Source organism: Agelaius tricolor, unplaced genomic scaffold (assembly GCF_023055355.1).
Source record: "Agelaius tricolor isolate 1412-34295 unplaced genomic scaffold, bAgeTri1.0.p SCAF_15, whole genome shotgun sequence".
NCBI lineage: Eukaryota > Metazoa > Chordata > Aves > Passeriformes > Icteridae > Agelaius > Agelaius tricolor.
In genome coordinates this window covers 19,189,193-19,204,632 of record NW_027269275.1, presented here as the reverse complement: position 1 = coordinate 19,204,632, position 15,440 = coordinate 19,189,193, and the positions used below count along the sequence as shown (strand labels likewise).

At 55.4% G+C, this 15,440-nt stretch overlaps 2 protein-coding genes across 2 annotated transcripts; both read left to right on the top strand.

Annotated features, from left to right (window-relative positions):
* The first annotated feature begins 3,992 nt into the window (after positions 1 to 3,992).
* Positions 3,993 to 6,953, top strand: FOXC2 (forkhead box C2). Its single transcript, XM_071440785.1, has one exon. The coding sequence runs from the start codon at positions 4,543 to 4,545 to the stop codon at positions 6,049 to 6,051; it is 1,509 nt and encodes a 502-aa protein (XP_071296886.1). The 5' UTR covers positions 3,993 to 4,542; the 3' UTR covers positions 6,052 to 6,953.
* A 5,449-nt stretch (positions 6,954 to 12,402) lies between these two features.
* Positions 12,403 to 14,878, top strand: FOXL1 (forkhead box L1). The gene has a single exon (XM_071440177.1). The coding sequence runs from the start codon at positions 13,946 to 13,948 to the stop codon at positions 14,789 to 14,791; it is 846 nt and encodes a 281-aa protein (XP_071296278.1). The 5' UTR covers positions 12,403 to 13,945; the 3' UTR covers positions 14,792 to 14,878.
* Positions 14,879 to 15,440: the final 562 nt, after the last annotated feature.

Below are 15,440 nucleotides of genomic sequence, written 5' to 3'. Positions count from 1 at the left end.
TCCGGCGCGCGCGGCAGCTACGGCGGCGCTGAGGGCTCAAAAGGCCTCGAAGGCAGAGTTGGGGAAGCGGCGTGAGGGGTCGCTGAGGGCCCGATTTATTTCTGGAATTAAACATAAAAAAGGCTGTGCTGGCGAATTGATGGGAGATTTTCGCCCTCATTCGACAAATATCACGGACTTTCCATCACGTTTTATGGCTGGGGGTAAAATCCCACCCCACTTTTTGTAAAATTATCCCTCACATTAATTACTTTTCCATTTAGAACTGGCCGGTGGTGAATAAAACAATATCCAGCCTCTACGTGGGTACCCACAAGTTCACTTCTTGCTCGCCTTTAATTGGATAATAAATGATTCGTTCGCACAATTTATTATTTATAGAATTAGCTCATTCTACTAAAACCACCCCAAAAAAAGGAGCGTGAGAATCCCAACATTCCTGAGCGGGATGGAGGGGTCATGAGAACAATGAAACGATGAATAAAATTTATGAAGGTTTATTTTAAAGCGTGCTGGGGAATGGGGGAATGTCTTCAGAGTTGGTATATTTATTATTATTTATATTATATTGTATTGTGTTGTATTGTATTATATTGTAAATATGATATGATATGATATGATATGATATCCACCCCACTTGGCCAGGATGCTGCAGCTCCTTGGTCAGAGCCGAGTGCAGCTGTGCCAGCCCAAAAAATCAGAATAAATTGGGATGCTCCTCTGAGGGCTGCAGATGCAAACACCTTTTCTGAGTTTTTTTCTCTCCACAACGACCAAGACTGCTGAATTTAGGAGTTTTCCCCTCCAGCTCTGAGAGATTCATGTGCATCAATGGGTCTTGGCTGGACTGGTGCCAGATAGAGCCTTTCCTTTCTCCTTTCCTTTCCTTTCCTTTCCTTTCCTTTCCTTTCCTTTCCTTTCCTTTCCTTTCCTTTCCTTTCCTTTCCTTTCCTTTCCTTCTCTCTTCTTTCTTGCGTTTCCTCTCCTTCTTTCTTCCTTTATTTCTGTCTTCCTCTTTCTTTCATTCTTTCTCTTCCTTCCTTCTTTCTTCATCTTTTTCTTTCTCTCCTCACTCCTTTAATGTCTTTCTTTCTTGTTCTCTCTTTTCCTTCCTTCCTTCCTTCCTTCCTTCCTTCCTTCCTTCCTTCCTTCCTTCCTTCCTTCCTTCCTTCCTTCCTTCCTTCCTTCCTTCCTTCCTTCCTTCCTTCCTTCCTTCCTTCCTTCCTTCCTTCCTCACTCTTTTCACTCTTTCCCTCCTTCATTTCCTCCTTTCTCTCTTTCCTTTTCTCTGCCTCTTCCTTCCTTCCCCACTTTTCCTCTCCCTTTGCCCACTCGTTTTCTCCACTCACCCCCTCTCTCTCTCTCTCTTGTTCCCACCTCCATCCCACACTTCTCCCTCTTTCCTCTTGTCCTGCTCGGTCTCTCCCCGTCCCCATCTCTGTCCCCGTCCCTCTGTCTGTCCCTGTCCATCTGTCTCGTCCCTGTCCTTCTGTCCCCGCGCCCGGGCGGTGCCGGGGAGCGCTGCAGTGCCCGCGGTGTCCCCTGGGGGGCGACACACGCCGTGCGGAGCCCCCGCGGGCAGGTGAGACCGGAGCGAGCCCGGGAACGACACCGGGAATAACAGCGGGAATAACACCGGGAACGGCCCGGGGAATGACACCGGGAACAGCCCGGGAACTGTCCCAGAGCGGCACCGGGAACAGCCCTGGAAACGACACCGGGAATGACACCGGGAACGACACCAAGAACAGCCCGGGAACGGCCCGGGAATGACCCCAGAGCGACACCGGGAGCAGCCCCGGAGGGGCCCCGGGAGTGGTCCCCAGAACGGCGCCCAGGGCGCCCCGAGCGCTGCGGAAGCTCCGCTGCCGGGAAGGCTGCGGGAGGAAAACCGGCGGCTCCCCCGGAGAACCGGGCGAAGGGAGCCCTGCGGGGAAAATCCCGCATTTCCAAGCGCCTCCCGCTCTCCTCCTCCAAGGGGCTCCTTTCCCTGCGTTCCCCCCCCCGTATTTTTCATAATGCTGATTTTTATTGTTTTGTTTTGTTTTCTTGAAGCCATTCGAATTTTGGGCTTTTCCGAGCCCGTTGGATCGGTCTCTGCTCGGTGCCCAGCTCTAGCAAGCAAAGAACTTTTGCTGCTTCTGGGGGTTCTGTAGAAATTCAGCTCGGTAAAGTTTTCAGCCGAGGAGAGGTAAGATTCCATCGAGGATATTTCTCCAGGCTTCTAGGAAGAGACAGCACTGTGACACCGCAGGGGTGGCTCTCTTTTATTAAATTCCAACATTTTATAAACTTATATCGTTAAAGAAATCCCATTTGCTTGTGTACACGGAGACGCAGCCCGAGTTGTTACGAGAAACGTGATTTATTTGAAAACCGAACATAAAAGTGTGAAGTCGTTCTCAAATTATTCCAGAAAAAAAAAAATAAAAGTTTTCTTTTATGGTTATACATTTACATGAAAAGAATCAGCTTATCTCGCTGAATTCACGTTTTGTTTTCCCCAAACAAAATATCCCCGGACATTTTCTCGGTGGATGAAACCCTCCCCAAACATTCAAAATTATTTCCGTCAAAACTAAATAACAATTTTGAAACACCCGTAGAAACTCCCCGATCAATTTTTCCATCGCAGATCATTTTTAACCATCCCTCCTTGTAGAGGATCTACCTCATCATTTCATTTTTTTCCCTCCCCTTAGTTATCGCCATAAAATCGTTTCCTTTCTTATTAAGAAAATCTCCGGTAATTAACAGCCCCGCCGGGTTCCCACGGCCGGAGCCGCCTGCGGTCTCCGCACCGCCGGGGCTGCGAGCGGGAAAGGGACCCTCGGTGCCAGCAGCCGCCCAAAATCCCAGCCCGGCTTTGGGGGGAAAAAATATCTTTGTTTAAAGCCTTACGAAACCGCACAAATTGCAAGGAGGGCAAGGCAAAATTACAGTGTAAGAAACCCAAAAATCACCGCTCGGGAATCAGAGCGGCAGCAGCCAGGCTCGGGGGAAGGCGGCGGGAAGGAGCCCGAGCGGAGTGACAGCAAATTTATTTTGACCTTATCTCGGTCTTTTCGGGCTCGAATCGATTTTGCAGCGCTATTTTTGATTATAGATATAATCTGATTTTTAATTTCTTTTTTGCTCCTGCGGAGCGGGGAAATCGCTGGTTTCCCACCTCGGTTCCTTCGCCCGGCGGCTCCACTCTTCTCTCGGGTGGAACAGAACAATTCGCAGCAGTTTCCCCCAACACTTGAGTTTACACTTGGTCACCATGCGTCCCTAATTGTCCCGCTCTGATTGCCTCTAATGAACTCATTAGGGACAAGGCAGAGGGGCGGATTTCACAGCCACAAGAAAATCCACCTCAATGCCCGGAACGAAAATAAAATATAGACACTTAAATGCGCTTGCTGCTTTTTGTCGGGTTTGTTGGGTATTTTCTAGAATAATAAAATATCCCCAAACTCCCCCAAAGCGGCAGAGCAACCTCTGAACGCGCAACGACGGCACCGCCGGGGCCGAGCCGCAATGTCGCCGCCGCCGTGCAAGCACCCAGCGGCCTCTCCGGATGAATTCCATGGAAACACATTTAAAACCGTGACCGCACGCCCCGCCGGGCACCGGGACACGGGACACCGCGACACCGCCATCAACCTGCCCGCACTCAGCGCTGACAAACCCCGCCGTTAGCACGGGGCGGGCAGCGGGTAGCGGGCAGCGGGCACATCCCCGGGCCGGCTCGGGGCTGCTTTTGGGGCAGAACCGCCAAACCCCGCACGGAGGGCCCGGGGGTGCCGGAGCGGGGCTGGGGCCGAGGGTGCCGGGGGTGCCGGAGCGGGGCCCGGCCCGGCCCGGCAGCGCCGCCGCGTCCCGCGCTGCCATTGGCTGCGGCTGCGGAGCCGCGCGCTGCCATTGGCTGGCGGCCGCGGCGGGGGGCGGGGCCGGCGGGCAGTAAAAGCGCGGCGGCGGCGCGGGGCGGTTTTGAAGCTGCGCAGCGCGGCCGGGAGGGAACTCGGCGGCGGCGACTCCCGCACCCCTCCGGGGGCTCCGCAACGCTTCGGGCCGCTCTTGTGACAAGGACTGGGCTTTCCGCAAGGCTGCTTTTTCGTCTTTTTCCTTTTAAATTTTTTCAAGTTGTTTTTTTTTTTTGTTATTATTCAGGCTCTTTTTTTTGTTTGGTTTTTTTTTTTTGTTACTTTTTTTTTTAAAATTCCCTTTTCCTGCGAGAACAGCCCCCCCCACTATCAGCCCAGCTCCCCGCAGCAGCGCCCGCCGCGGGCCGTAGGCGTGTGTAGCAGAATCACAGTCATACAGAGGGAGGGAGAGGCCGCCAGAGACCACCCTGCCCCCGGCGACCCGGAGGATGCCGCTGCGGTGCCGCTGCTAGAGGACACGCTGGGATTGAGCTCGGCTCCGAGACTCTCTCTCTCTTTCTCTCCCGCTCTCTCCCTCTCTCCCTTCTCCGCGGAGGGGTCCCGGACGGGGGTGAGGCCCTTCCACCGTCCTCCTCTTCCTCCTCTCCTCCGCGGCCGCGGGCAGCCCCTCTCCATGATGCAGGCTCGCTACTCCGTCTCGGACCCCAACGCTTTGGGAGTGGTGCCGTATTTAAGCGAGCAGAATTACTACCGGGCTGCCGGGACCTACGGCGGCATGGGCAACCCCATGAGCGTCTATTCGGGCCACGCCGAGCAGTACGCGGCGGGCATGGGGCGCTCCTACGGCCCCTACCACCCGCACCAACCCACCGCCCCCAAGGACCTGGTGAAGCCACCTTACAGCTACATCGCCCTCATCACCATGGCCATCCAGAACGCCCCCGACAAGAAGATCACGCTCAATGGGATTTACCAGTTCATCATGGACCGCTTCCCTTTCTACCGAGAGAACAAGCAGGGCTGGCAGAACAGCATCCGCCACAACCTCTCGCTCAACGAGTGCTTCGTCAAGGTGCCCCGCGACGACAAGAAGCCGGGCAAGGGCAGCTACTGGACCCTGGACCCCGACTCCTACAACATGTTCGAGAACGGCAGCTTCCTGCGCCGCCGGAGACGCTTCAAGAAGAAGGACGTGTCCAAGGAGAAGGAGGAGGCCCGGGAGCGGCTGCTGAAGGAGCAGCCCAAGCCCCCCGGGCTGCCCGGCGCCGACCTCCCCAAGGAAGCCTCCTCCTCCTCTTCCTCTTCCTCCGCCTCGGCGCCGGCCTCCGAGAAGAAGGTGGTGATCAAGAGCGAGACGGCGTCTCCCGAGCTGCCCGTGATCACCAAGGTGGAGACGCTGAGCCCGGCCAGCGGCGGGGCCGTGCGGGACAGCCCCCGCAGCGCCGCCTCGCCGCCCGCCGCCGCCGCCTCTCCGGACGCGGCGCTGCCCGAGCATCACCCTGCCGGTAACGGGCTGCCGGGCTTCAGCGTGGAGAGCATCATGACCCTGCGGACTTCCCCCGCGGGCGAGCTGAGCCCGGTGAGTGCCGCCTCGGGCAGGACGGGCGGCGGGCTGGCGCTGGGCTACCCCGCGGCGGGGCAGCCGTCGGGGTACGGCGCGGCCTGCGGCCAGGCGCTGGACACTAGTGGGAGCTACCACTGCAGCATGCGGGCCATGAGCCTCTACAGCGGCGACAGAACCGCGCACATGTGCGCTCCCATGGAGGACGGGCTGGCCGAGCATCCCACCGGCGCCCCGTCGCCGCTGGGCACGCTGAGCCTGCCCGCGGGGCAGGACGGAGCGCTGGGCACCGGGCATCCCCACGGAGGAGGAGGAGGAGGAGGAGGAGGAGGAAGCGGAGGGGCGGCGGCAGCAGCAGCAGCGGGGGGACAGCCTGCGGCTTCTTGGTACCTGAACCACGGCGCTGAGCTGAGCCACCTGTCCGGGCACACGTTCGGCTCTCAGCAGCAGACTTTTCCCAACGTGCGGGAAATGTTCACGTCGCACCGGCTGGGGATGGAGAGCGCGGCGCTGAGCGAGCACCAGGTGAGCAGCAACTCCGCCTGTCAGATCCCCTACAGATCCGCGCCCTCCCTATATCGCCACGCCGCCCCCTACTCCTACGACTGCACTAAGTACTGAGTAGCCGCCAGTAAACCCCGCTTAGGCCCATTAAAAAAAAAATAAAAATTATAATTATTAATAATAATTATTTTTTAAAAATCGGGAGAAATAAACCCACGGCAATAAAAATAAATCTGACAGCTTCCCCGTGGACTTTGTGGCCACAGAGTTTGAAGATTCCCAAAAAGTTTTCCTTAAATTCCGGACAAGTAGATTTTACTTGAAAAAAAAAAAAAAAAAGGGGGGGATCTCTCATTTGAAAAAGAAAAAAAAAAAGAAAAGAAAAAGGTGAAAAAAATTATATATATATATGTCTATCTAAAAGTGGCAAATTTTATATGCTAAAGTATAGGGGGACTCAGAAAAATAAGTTATGGACCAATATCACAACAACCATTTATACGTTTTAAAAGGAAAAAAAAAGTTTATAAATATATATATAAATATATGTCCTGGGTATTTTTTGAGTTCTCTGTTGTGCTGTAAAAAATATGTGGATTTCTAATCAGGCTGATTTTCAGAGCCATTAATATAATATTTAAAGTTGAGTTCACTGGATTATTTTTGTCTCGCCCAACGGTTCCTAACTTCCAAATTCATGACAAGTGATTTCTTCTTTTTCTTCTTCTGTGTACAATTATGCAATAGATTTTCTTTCGTTTTAGAGCTGTTCTTTTCGCAAGACGAGGAAATAATTTATTTTTTGCTGGTGGATTTTTTTTTAAAGGAAAAAAAATAGACAAAGTATCTGATACTTTTTTATTATTATTTACGACGTGTGATGTTTTGTATAATAGATTTCACCTTTACCATTCCTAAGGACTATTTGCTTTAACCTGCTTCCAAGTTCGTTTGTCTTATGTGGTCCTAATTGTTGTACTTACCTTAAAATAAATCCATGCTGGTTTTTTCTGCTCCAAGTCTGCCGCTTCTCTGTGTATAAACCGGGGATTTTTTAACAGGTTTTGGTTTTTTTTTTTTCCCTTCCTTCACGCAGAAAACGTGGCATTGGTTTGTTTTTAAAACAAAACCTGATTTTCCTGGAGGTTTCTTTCTTGGATACAAGGTTGAATTCACGTGAAGAGCCGGAATTGTGCAACTGGGGAGGGTGAGGAAGGAAAACCACAGCGGGGCTGAGCCCCCTCAATCCCAAATCCCTGCCAGGGTTGAAATTTCGGGAGTTTTCCCAGGCCTGCCATGGGGAAAACAGGAAAACAGGAGGCGCAGGGAGGGGAATTTCTGCTCCTCTCGCCCCGTCCTTGCGAGCGCGGCCCTTGCACGCCCGGAGCCGCCTCTTCCCAAGGCAGCAAACACCCACCCCCCCCTAAAAAAATCCCATTTCATTTCTTTATTTATTTGGTTTTCTTGAAAGGAATCCCGAGTGCCTGGGAGTCAGAGCGATCCTTTCAACCCGGCCTCGCTGCGGAGTCTTAGAAAGGTGGAAAAGTTCACTCGAGAATCGTTTCGGGTTTGAAATCCTCCCTTGGTTGAAGAATTGGCTGATTTTAACTTTTTTTTTATTTTTTTTTTTTCATTTATTGAAGCTCCTGTTCGCAAGGCCGGGCGCTGCCAGCTCTTCTGGCTTTTCCCAAATCATCTTTTAACCTGTTCAAGTTTTTTTTTTTTTTTTTAATCCAGGGCAAAGCGCCGGATTTAGCAATCCCGAGAGCCTGGGAATGCCGGCAAAGCCTAAAGCCGAGTTTAGGAGGTCTTTGGAACTTTTCAAGCCCAGATTTCTGGAGCCAGGCTCCTTTCCCAGCTGTAAAATCGCATCCATGCAGCCAAAAATCCCGACCGTGCCCCATCCCACCTCTCGCAGCCCCCCAGTGCCCCTAAAAACCCCTTTTTTGGGTTCGGGAGGGGTTTTACCCACGTCAGGCTGTTAAAATCGATGATCTAAATTGGTTTTGACCGGCTGAATTTCGCCTGCGCTTGAAAGCTGGCAAAAAGCAGTGAAACTCTCGATTTAAATGAGAAAAAAATGTCTGAACCTTACTTGATCTGTATTTTAAGGAACATTCTTGTAAAAAAAACTCCCCGCCGTTTTTTCCTGGCTCTCGGAGGGTGTTTTTTATCTAATTTTCTATTTTCTTCTTTTTTTATTATTTTTTTATGAAACAAAAGTCAAAGTGCTTTCTTAATAAGAGAAAACACAGAGTGTAAAGGACTAAAATATAGGGAAATCAAGGGAGCAAAACGGTGAAACGAAAATAAATAAGAGGAAAAAGGGGGGAAAAAATACGAATTGGGAAAGAATTCTCCCCTGGTCCAGACCATCTTCCCGTGGGATTTTTTTTCCTGCGTGGGTGCCGGGGTCGCTGTGGGGGGAGATGCCTGAGGTCAGGCGCCTGCTGAGGCTTTTCCCACCCGCGTGGAGCAATCCCGGGATGCTCCCAGCCGGGCGCTGGGAATTTGGGGACCCTTTTCCTCAGGCAGGGATGGGATTCGGCACCGGCATCAGGGACACCCCCAGGGCTCTGCTGCTGGACAGTTCCTGGCATCCCTTTTTCCCCCAAAACTCCTTTTTTTGGTGTTTCTTTCCCCACCTCACCCCGCAGGACGCTCCCTCACGGGATCTGTGCCGCTCCTGTCCCCTCTGGAGAGCTCCTGCGGGGCTGTGAGCATCGTCCCTCTGCTGTGTCCCCTCCTGTCCCATGGGCCCCGTCCCCTGTCACCCCAAACACCCCACGGGGAGCCCTTTGGGGCGGGCTGGTGTCATAGGGGAGCCCTTTGGGGTGGGATTGTGTCTCATGAGAACCCTTTGGGGTGGGCTGGTGTCAAAGGGGAGCCCTTTGGGGTGGGATTGTGTCTTGTGAGAGCCTTTTGGGGTGGGCTGGTGTTTCTGGAGAGCCTTTTAAGGTGGGCTGTCGCAGTGGGAGAGCCTTTTGGGGTGGGCTGGTTTCACAGGAGAGCCTTTTGGGGTGGGTTGGTGTTTCTGGAGAGCCCTTTGGGGTGGGCTGGTGTCGCAGTGGGGTGGGCTAGATTCATAGGAGAGCCTTTTGGGGTGGGCTAGATTCACAGGAGAGCCTTTTGGGATGGGCTCACGTCTCAGAAGAGTCTTTTGGGGCAGGCTGGTTTCACAGGAGAGCCTTTTGGGGTGTCCTGGTGTCACAGGAAAGCCTTTTGGGCTGGGCTGGTGTCACAGGAGAGGCGAGAGGATCCTTTGATGGCTCTGTTTAAAAGCTGCGATAGGGATCTCGATCCGAATCTGTCGCGACAGGTGACTCCAGCCTGGCCGGAGCAGAGGGGAAGGAAGGAAGAATGAAGGAAGGAGGAAGGCCCGGGGTAACTTTTGAAGGCAGCCATGACCAGATTTGTCTTGCAGCCCCCGAAGGAGCAGCACAACGCCCCCACAGCCCCTGTCCCGCAGGTCAGGGGAGCCAGGCTGGCCCCGGCACTGCTGATGCTGCTGGCGGCCGGCAGCCCCGGCCTGGGGCTCAGCGAGGCACCGGGAAGAGGATGAGGATGGTGGATGTGTTTCCTAATTTTTTTTATTGTATTACCATTCACCACCGGGTTTGCAAACCTGTTCCAAACTCCAGCCAGTTTCGGTCCTGGGCAGAAGAGCCAGCAGTTTTCCACCTCGTCCTCACAGCCCAGCCCAGGCGGTGTTTCCCTGGTGCTCCAGGCCCCGGTGGAACACATTCCCCCCAGGAATGCCCCACACGGCCCAGCAGAGCTGCCTCGTCCCTCCCGAGCACTCCCACCTTCCCCGGAGCTCGGGCGAGCGGTTTTTGGGGAAGGCCACGAGCTCCTCTGCCATTTCCGAAGGGATTTCGCAGAAAATCCATAGCGGGCACTGGAAGGCCGGGAGAGAGGAAATGCATCCCTGATCCCGGGGCAGCAGCGAGCGACCGCGTTCTGTGCTGGGCCAGGGCCGAGGGGCGAGGGGCGAGGGGCGGGCAGCGACAGCGGGGAGAGCGTCCCTGAGGAGCCCGGCCGGGATCCAGCGGGAACGGGGAGCTCAAATTCACATCCCGCTCCCCTCCATGCCGGGATCCAGCGGGAATGGGGAGCTCAAATTCACATCCCGCTCCCCTCCATGCCAGGATACAGCGGGAATGCTCAAACTCACATCCCGCTCCCCTCCATGCCGGGATCCAGCGGGAATGGGGAGCTCAAATTCACATCCCGCTCCCCTCCATGCCGGGATCCAGCGGGAATGGGGAGCTCAAATTCACATCCCGCTCCCCTCCATGCCGGGATCCAGCGGGAATGGGGAGCTCAAACTCACATCCTGCTCCCCTCCATGCCGGGATACAGCGGGAATGGGGAGCTCAAATTCACATCCCGCTCCCCTCCATGCCGGGATGCAGCGGGAATGGGGAGCTCTGGTTCACATCCCGCTCCCCTCCATGCCGGGATCCAGCGGGAATGAGGAGATCAAACTCACATCCCGCTCCCCTCCATGCCGGGATCCAGCGGGAATGGGGAGCTCTGGTTCACATCCCCCCTGCCCTCCAGGCCGGGATGCTGCAGGAATGAGGAGCTCAAATTCACATTCCTGCTCCCCTCCAGGCCGGGATGGGGCAGGAGAGGGGATCACTGTTTTTTGCCCTGCTCCCCACACCCTGGGGTGCAACAGGAATGGGGAGCTCTGGTTTACACCCCTCCTTCCCCCATTTCCCTCAATGAAGCAGGAATAGGGACCTCGGTTTTACACCCCCATTACCCCCGGGCAGGACTAATGCAGGAGTGGGGATCGCTGATTTACAGCCCTTGTTGCTCCCAAAGTTGTGATGCAGAAGGAGTGGGGACCTCTGATTTTTGGCCTGCTCCCCCCATTTCCCGGCATGGATCAGGAATGGGTGATCACTGATTTACACCCCCTTTTCCTCATTTCCCAGCATGGATCAGGAATGGGTGATCACTGATTTACACCCCCTTTTCCTCATATCCCAGCATGGATCAGGAATGGGTGATCACTGATTTACCCCCCCCCTCTTCCCCATTTCCCGGCATGGATCAGGAATGGTGATCACTGATTTACACCCCTTCTTCCCCATTTCCCGGCATGGATCAGGAATGGGTGATCACTGATTTACACCCCTTCTTCCCCATTTCCCGGCATGGATCAGGAATGGGGTGATCACTGATTTACACCCCTTCTTCCCCATTTCCCTGCATGGATCAGAAAACGGGAGCTCCAATTCACACCCTTCTTCCCCTCAAGACTGGGATGCAAGATTGGGAATCCCTGATTTCCACCCTTTCCCCCGCTGTTTCCCGGGATGCAGCAGTAAAGGGGAGCTTTAATTCACACCCCTTCTTCCCCTCGAGACTGGGAATCCCTGATTTCCACCCCTGCTCCCGCAATCCTTAGGTGCAGCAGGATTGGGAATCCCTGATTTCCACCCTTTTTCCCCTATTTCCCGGGATGCAGCAGGAACGGGGAGAGCTCATTCGCGCCCTGCTCCCGCCGGGGGCTCCGGGCGGGACCTCTCCTCGCTGCTGCTTTAAAAGGGGCTCGTCAGCTGGAGAGAGGAGGGGAAACCCATCCAGGAGCGCCTCCATCGCCGCGTTGTTTATTTGTTTTGGTGGGTTTTTGTTTCTTTTTCTTTTTTTTTTTTTGGTTGGTTTTTTTTTCAGTTTGGGGAAAGAGCGACGGAACCAACAGCACCGAGAACCCCCCCTCTGTCTCTTTTCCCTCTCGGAGGCTGATCCCGTGCGGATAACGCGGCTGAAGAGCTCCAGCGATGCCGCCGGCAGGAAAGGGATAACAGGGATAACACAGAGCTGGGAAAAAGGAACGGAGGGAAAAGCCGCATCCCCGCCTCCAAGGATTTCCCACCGCCAAGAGGGGAAAACAAGGGAGGAAGCGAGAATTTGGCTGGGGGAGGGAGCTCGGGGAGAGAGCGGGAGCCCTGGGACTGTTCCTGCCCTACACGCGAGTATTTATTGTTCTGCTAATCCGTGCCTGGAGTGGCTCAAGGAGCGGGGGACTCCCCGAGGTGGGGAGAGGAGGAGGAGGAGGAGGAGGAGGAGGGGGGGGGGAGACCCTCGGCCGCTGCTCTGAGGATGCTCGGGGCGGCTCAGAGCAGCCGCGCTCTGCTCCATCCCATCCCATCCCATCCCATCCCATCCCATCCCATCCCTCCCTGGTGAGGATGCTCCAGGGGCGGGGGGGCTGCCCGGGGCTGGGTGCTGCTCCCCAAATCCCTCCTTTCACCTCTCTCTTTATTTCTTTGGGGCTTTATCGCGCTTTTGGCACGGCGGGTGGGTGCTGCAGCTGCCGGGGGTGCGCAGGGCGCGGGAGGGGTGCGGAGTTACGGGCGAGGGCGGTGGTAGAGGGGTGAATTCCCCTCCTCCCACGCGTGGGCTCAGCCAGTGAGAGGGGAGAGGGGACACCCCCACACCCCCGCCCGAGAAGCCGCCTCCCCGCGCACCCCGGCTGCGGTTCCCAGGCTCTCCTGGCGATTTGCAGCTTTCGGGACCCATCCGGAGCTTCACAGCATCGCGCTGGGTTTTAGCCGGGGGATGAAAAATCCTTCTCCTGACAGGGGAGCGACGCTGGGCCAGAAACCCCCCCCGGGTGAAGCGGAACTTGCAGGGAAATGCGGGGATGGCATGGCCAGGGCAGGGCGCTGCTGGGGGACAGCCGGAGCTCGGCTTTTACCTCCTCCCCTGCCAGGTAAAAATCGCAGCAGGCCCGTGGGAGCTGCTGTGCTGTTGGGATGCTTCTCTTTGAAGGAGAAAAGGGTCCCCCTCAGGCCTCTTCTTCCCTCCCTCGGAGAAAAGATGCTCCACAGGACAGGTCTAAACCCGCGGGGGGACTGGGGACACAGGCGACACCTCCAACTGCATCGGAATCCCTCGGGGCCTCGGATTAAAGCTGTTACGTCAGTAAATTAAAAAAAAAAAAAAGAAAGAAAAAAAATCCGACAACAGAAAACACAGCCCCAAACCTGGACGTTTATACAGAAAAAGAGCATCACAAATTCCTAATGTAAGCACCGGCCAGCTGTGTGCACTTGTAAAGTTGTTATAATCCCCCTCCTTGTTATAAACAGGAAAGTACATAATATAAAGCAACAGGCCCGCATTCACAAATACTGACCCTCCTCCCCGGGCCTGCCAAATTCCCCTTTTGCTGCAGTCTGCCCCTGCTGCCAGGGGGCTGCACCGGGGGTCCCCCTTCGCCCTCCCCGGGGGTCTCCCCGGGAGCGGGAAGTGCCAAGGACCCCTCCACACCTGATCCCCCCCCTTCCCTTTTCCTTCCTCTCCATCGCAGCTCTGCTTCCTCCCCTCATCCACCCCTTTCTCTTCCTTTCTTCAATTTTTTTGAATTTTTTTTTTTTTGAATTTTTGTGTTGTTGAACGCCCCAGTTTGGCTGCGGGGATCCCTGCCCGCTGCTCCCCAGCTCCAGCAGTGAACATCCTGCTCTGCTGTGTGTGCTTACAGCGTCAAAGGGTGGACGTGATATTTCAAACATCAGATCAGTGCGTTTATATATTGGGTGCCCGGAAATTTTTCCAAATAAACACAGCTTGATTCGACTTGGGTGGGCAGACTTATCAACAGACTAATTCTATAAACAAATGAAGGAATAACCCGGAGACCATTGGCTGGTACCAGAGAGACACGTGGAGAGAGCTCGGAGTTTTGTAGCAATGAAATTTTAATTAATGTGGGTGGGCTGAGAACACAAACGACTGTTTATCAGAGACAATTTATTTTCCAGCGCTAAGTCAACATATAATAGCAAACTTACAACAATTATTTAACTTTTTTTTTTTTCCTCCCCTTTTTTTTTTTTTTTTTTTTTTTTTTTAAGAGCTATGAAGCAGGGACAGAGGCAGAGCGAGCTCCTTCAGGCAGGGCTGGGAGCTGAGCTCGCACAAACAGCTCCCCGGTGGACTCGTCCCACGTTCCTGCTTCGCTCGGCTCCGAGGGGCAAGACGCGGAGCTGCGATGAGCCACATCTACGGCAGCCACCTGTCCCCCCTGGGCAGCCCGTCCATGGTTTACCTGCCCGCCGCTCTCGGCTTCACCCCCGGGGCAGCGATGTCCCGGCAGGACCCCCCTCAGAAACCCCCCTACAGCTACATCGCCCTCATCGCCATGGCCATCAAAGAGGCTCCGGAGCAGAAGGTGACCCTGAGCGGCATCTACCAGTTCATCATGGACCGCTTCCCCTTCTACCACGACAACAAGCAGGGCTGGCAGAACAGCATCCGCCACAACCTCTCTCTCAACGATTGCTTCGTCAAGGTGCCCCGCGAGAAGGGCCGGCCCGGCAAGGGCAGCTACTGGACCCTGGACCCGCGCTGCCTGGACATGTTCGAGAACGGCAACTACCGCCGCAGGAAGAGGAAGCCCAAAGCCGCGACCCCGCCGGACGCCAAGGGCACCGAGCAGCCGGGGCCGCCCGCCCGCCCCGTCGAGCCCAAGCGGGCCAAGGGGGACGCGGCGGTGCCGCGGCCGGCTGAGGGGACAGCGCCTTGTCCCCCGGCCCCGGTGCCCCCCGCCGCCGCCCCGCCGCACAAGAGCGTTCCCCGGGGCCGCAGCTTCAGCATCGAGAGCATCCTGGCCCAGGGGCTGCGGCCGCCGCCGCCCGGGGCAGCGCCCAAGGCGGCCCGGGCCAGCCCCGGCGGCTGCCGCGGCGGATCGCTGGTGGCCGGCGGCGCCTTCGGGCCGGCCCTCAACGTTTCGCTCATGCTCGACTCCCAGGTGCACGGGAGGCTTTACCACATCGGCATCCCCTTCCTCTCCTGCTTCCCGCTGCCCTTCTCCGAGGCGGTGTTTAATTTCCAGTAGCTGCCCCCCTCCCCTGCAATCAACGCGCCCCCGGCCCCGAGCGCTGCTGCGGGGGGCGCGGTGGGAGGGGGAGATCGGACTCAGACCTCACCACGCGGGTAAAGACCTAAAAAATCCCCCCCCCCCCCCCGCCCCAAAGCGATGTTTTAAAGGTGACTCAGGATTTCAGGGCATTTTCAAGGCGCGTTTTGCTGCGGACTCTCTTTGGGCGGGTGCCTCCCACCCCCTGCCAGAGCGACTTTGGAAGGTAAAAAGCGGCTTTGTGCTCCCGTGGGCGGTGGAGGCAGAGGCAGCCCCACGCTGGCCCCAAGCCCCGTGGGCTTTGCTCTGCACCTTTAGTCTTTGCATCCCTCAGGTTCCTCAGAGCAGGTTTCCCCCCCGAGCCCTTCAGGTCTCTGTTTTCTTTTCTTTTTCCTTTGAAAGCCAAGCCCCATACCGGGGGGAGGAGGCTGAGATTTGTTTTGCCATCATTTTGTTTTGCCATCATTTTGTTTTGCCATTATTAATACCCACAGATATTAATAATGCTCGTAATTTTGCCATCAATACCCACAGGCACATGATAATTCCTGATATTCCCCACTGGCCCAGTCCTCCCAGTGGGTAACTGGAGCTGAACTCATGGCAGACCAAGCAATCCAGGCTCATC